Source organism: Tachysurus vachellii, chromosome 19 (genome assembly GCF_030014155.1).
Source record: "Tachysurus vachellii isolate PV-2020 chromosome 19, HZAU_Pvac_v1, whole genome shotgun sequence".
Lineage (NCBI taxonomy): Eukaryota > Metazoa > Chordata > Actinopteri > Siluriformes > Bagridae > Tachysurus > Tachysurus vachellii.
The window spans coordinates 19,857,967-19,862,966 of NC_083478.1; the positions used below are offsets into that span (position 1 = coordinate 19,857,967).

Genomic DNA, 5,000 nt, shown 5'->3' on the forward strand with positions numbered 1-5,000 from the left:
CACGAGAAGGTCAGGAACATTTGGAGGGAGTAGAGTGTGTTACACATCATGTCCATGAGCTAATTTAAAGGTGGGGTCTCCGTTGTTTGAAAACCAATGTTGACATTAGAAATCACCAAAACAAACACACCCCTAACCCAGATGGGTCCCACCCCTGTATCGATAGCTCCGCCCACACATACACCAGACAAGTATAACCCAAGTATAACCCAGACAAGTATCATGGCGGAACCTGTTGGGGCGGCTGACCGAGGGGATATTTTTATCAATAAATAAACACAATGAGTAACACTATGGTAATACAAATGTGTTTGTGTAGTACTGTGTGTTGTACCGTGAAAGGTTTATTCTCTGTTTCACACTGAAGACGTTCAGTTCTCTCCAGCGCTGGAAAGGTGATCCTATATTAACACGTCCTACTTCTTACCTTATCGTAAGTCTTTCTTCACTTTCTTTCTTTGTTTTTATCCTCCATGTCAATGTTAAAACCGCTTTCTGCTAATGTCACACATGCGCACTGAACACTCTCTCCGCCCATATTGACAAGACACGCCCCCTTTCTGCTCATTGGCTATGAGCAAAACGTTAGTTTTGTTTTTTGTTTTGTTTGGCGGCCTGACGCAGTTTTCTGAAGCATTTCTCAAACAACGGAGACCCCACCTTTAAGACGTTTTAAGAGTGATGTCTATGGGGTCAGAATTGTTTCGTTATTCTGAATAAATATGCTATGATCCACAAATAAATATAAAGAGTTTCTATACATTTCTAACGTCAAGACGTGCACAAGAATCCACAAATGGGTGGACTCCGCCCACCGGAGGTAGACCGTGCCACGATTGGTCAGCACGGTGGGCGGAGTCCACCCATTTGTGGATTCTTGTGCACGTCTTGATGTTAGAAATGTTTCAAATCCACAAATGCACAGAACGCGATTCACAAATGAGCAGGAAGCCATTCACAAATAAATACAATCAAATATATATTTATAAATTTTTTTTTTTATTTGCAAATCCCATTTTATTTATTTGTGCATTTCATTTCTTTTTGTGAAATTTGTAACATATATTAACGGTTTGCTTATTGTGCATTTGTTGATTTAAAAAATATTTGTGAAACTCTTTATATTTATTTGTGGATCATAGTATATTTATTCAGAATAACGAAACAATTCTGACCCCATAGATGTCGGCCATCTTGAAAACATGTTTCCTGTTTCTTAGCCCCGCCTCTCTTCTGCTATGTAAGTGAATCTGTGTCTAAAAAGTGTGCAACATTCCACATGATTTGGGTAAATAAGTGAATCATCCAGGTACTTGATGTAAAATGTACTTCTTCTTGTTGGGATTTTGTTGGACGACATTATTTATACTACACAATGATGTAGGACAGTTTGTAAGTAGGGAAACGAAACTACTTAATTGTAGTAGTTAAGGACTGAAGACCAAATCTCTCTCTCTCTTTCTCTCTCTCTCTCTCTCTCTCTCTCTCTCTCTCACAGATGAACACGATGCCGTCCAGAAAAAGACGTTCACAAAGTGGATTAACGCACAGTTCTCCAAGGTAACCACGACACAAACAGCACAACCTCCTCCCTTAAAACCGCTCAGGGTTTTATTTCCTCCTCGAGATGGTTCTGGCCTCCGTTCATGAAACCTGGCGAAGACTCCTACGTTCGTTTTCTTTGATCTTCCCCGGGGGGGAAAAAATGATTTGATCTGCTGGAAAGATTCTGCTGTATTTTTGGCTGTTGGAAGATGTTCCACATCTCAGCAGCGTCCAAAATCTTTTCGAGTGTCTCCTCTGGTATTTACAGTAGAACCACAGATGATCTTTCATCCTTTTTTTTTCTCTTTCATATGACTTTTATATGGATTTTATCCAGTGAAGCCTTTTTAACCTTTTAACTGGCATATCCATATTTTTAAAGCCAGCTCTGAAAACATACTATACTATACAATATGTCCAAAAGTATGTGCACCCCTGACCATCACACCCGTAACGTCGTTCTTCCCCAAACCGTTACCACAAAGCACGGAATCATCTAGAATTTCCCAAACACCGTTCCAGCCTGACGAAGGCTGATCTCCATGAAGACACAGTGTAGAGGTGAAGGTTGGAGTGGTGATGGGATGAACTGGAGTTGGAGTCTCCTCAACATCTCAAGATTAGAGTCTGATCTTTCGATCCTCGACATCTAATTAAAAGCTTCAGAGTAGAGATGTGAAGAGTGGAACTTATTATTTTAACAAATGAATAATAAAATAATACATTTGGGACGAGATGTTCAACAAAATGTCCACATATGGGTCTGATAGTCAGGATTCCATACACACTTGGCCATATAGTGTATTAAAGGCCACGTTAATGTTCTGTAAGGGGACGATTTTTATTGGCGTACATGTTTTTTTTTTGCGAGCGCGACCATATTAAGCCGTGCTGCATTAAGTGTGCTGGTAGATTGATGTTTTGTTGCTGTGTAATGTAGACACACTGTAGGAGAAGAAAAGAAGGAAGTCCCGTGATGGATAGTGACCCCCACTGCTCATCGCTCTCGTGTGAAACTCTTCAGTTTGTCTGTTTTTGTTCATTAGCATGCTGTATTAGCGTGATAAATACGGCCGCGTTTGGTTTGTTTTGCATTGGTGATTGTGTTTATAGGAAAATAATCAACGAATCCAAACAGAATAGAAATCCACAGCTTTGGTATAACGAGTGATAAAACATCAAGTTTTTTTTTAATGAAATAGACAACGGATAAACGATGATGTTTGTTTCTGGGATGTGTTTTTGTTTGTGTGTCTTCGTGTCCCTTGAAGACTAATAACCCATCTGGTCATCATTTCCCATGTGAAAGTTTCAGCCTTGTTCTCTTGGATATTTATAGAAGTACAAGGGTGATCGTGACCAGCAGCTAAACATGTCTCATCTGCCCTTTAATGCACTTCCTCATGTTCCCTAATGTTTTTGTGATGTGTGTCCCTGTGGGCAATTACTGGAATAATTTAGCCGAGATGACTGCCATAAACTCCCCATGTCAGTCATAATGGTAGTCATCTTATTTAGAAATGGTGTTTAGGAGACTCAGTGAATCGAGTCATTTGAGTTTGTTCAGTTAAATGATTCAGTCAGAATCGTTCATCAATTTGTTCATTTTAAAATTTCCAGCCTGATGATAAGGTCTGTCTGAACTCACTGACTCAACTGATTCGCTGAATTGGTGAAAACCAAAAAAGTCAAACCCTGAACTTTACAAGATACTTTTGGTCATGATGAAATGATTCATTGAATCAAATACTAACCTACTGAAGTAGAGAGGAGTGACTCTTGGTCATGACCAAAAGATTCACTGAGTCAGACACTGACCTGAACAAAAGAATCTTGTTTATGATCAAACGATTCACTGAATCAAATACTAACCTACTGAAGTAGAGAGGAGTGAATCTTGGTCATGACCAAAAGATTCACGGAGTCAAACAGTGACCTGAACAATATAATCTTGTTTATGATAAAATGATTCACTGAGTCAAATACTATACTGTAATTGTTAGTATGAGTGCTTAACATGCAACGTGAAAACATTTCTGTGTGTGTGTTTGTGTGTGTGTGTGTGTGTGTGTTAACATTTTGTATGTTGTGTGTTTCAGACTGGGAAGGCAGTTATTAAGGACTTGTTCTCTGACCTTAAAGATGGGAGGAAGCTTCTGGACCTGCTTGAGGGCCTCACAGGAACCATCCTGGTGTGTGTGTGTGTGTGTGTGTGTGTGTGTGTGTGTGTGTGTGTGTGTTTAAACCTGTCTTTCTGTGCGGGTGGTACTTAGAGTTTAGGGTGTGTTTGTGGTGTGCCTCCATTTGTCTGAGTTTAATTATAGTATGTGGGTATGTCACAAGTGTGTGTGTGTGTGTGTGTGTGAGTGTGAGTGGGCAGTAAGGGGTCAGTTGTTGAGATGTTAACTGGCTGAGTGAGTGATGATGACTTGCTGTGTGTGGAATGAAATTCCTGAGAGCAATTTTATCAGGCACCAGGCCAAATATGCCTTTTTCATTCTCTCTCTCTCTCTCTCTCTCTCTCTCTCTCTCTCTCTCTCACACACACACACACGCACACACACGCGCACACACACATGTACGACACACAAAAACAGCTTATTTTCTCCCTGAGGCAGATTTGAACTGAAAATTGATTTCATATTTAAAAAACACTTCAGTGTTGATGACTTTATAATGTTTTACTGAAAGAAATGCTGCTTTTTCTTAAACAAGACAAATCAAAGTGAAGAATAAGACACACACTCACACACACACACACACACTCACACACACACACATACACACAAAGGTGCTTACGAGTACATATGACACCAACCTATCCTTATGAGGACCTCTGCTAGTTTGGGCCTTTGGTCATTAAAGTTTAAATGAAAAAAAAAACTAGGTCTTAAAATTCTTAAAAGGTCTTATACTGTGATTGACAGTCAGCTGTTAGCTGATGAACAGTGTGTGTGTGTGTGTGTGTGTGTGTGTGTGTTTATTGTAGCTGCCAGCATGACTCTCATGACTCTCACATTGAGCTTTGTGTTTTAGTGTGTGTGTGTGTGTGTGTTGTATTGTACTGTATTGTGTGTGTGTGTGTGTGTGTATATATATATATATATATATATATATATATATATATATATATATATATATATATATATAAGATTCTGTCCAGAATTATAACATACATAATGAGCATAAACACCTACAAATAATTTTTTTTTTCTCTTTTTCTCTTCTAGACAAAAGAACGCGGTTTCACCAGAGTTCATGCTCTAAATAACGTCAACCGAGTTCTCCAAGTGCTGCAACAAAACAACGTAAGTCCTTTATTTTCTCTTCTGGTTGTTTGCTGCAGGTCTAAAAGCTAACGGTGATGAGTTTATATTAACAGTTTAACTCTCAGCCGTGTTGATTTGACGTCACTCGCTGAACTCGGGGACGAGGAGACGGTCCAGATTTCAGCA

General features: G+C 39.4%; 1 protein-coding gene across 9 annotated transcripts in view; it reads left to right on the forward strand.

The window, feature by feature from the left end:
* The window catches only part of LOC132862616 (utrophin-like), a 181,667-nt gene that overhangs the window by 16,575 nt on the left and 160,092 nt on the right, over positions 1-5,000 (forward strand). For all 9 annotated transcript variants that reach the window (XM_060894720.1, XM_060894710.1, XM_060894718.1 and 6 more), the window contains 3 exons: positions 1,499-1,560; positions 3,645-3,737; positions 4,776-4,853. In XM_060894720.1, the coding sequence (XP_060750703.1) occupies positions 1,499-1,560; positions 3,645-3,737; positions 4,776-4,853 (233 nt within the window). The remainder of the gene's footprint in view (positions 1-1,498; positions 1,561-3,644; positions 3,738-4,775; positions 4,854-5,000) is intronic.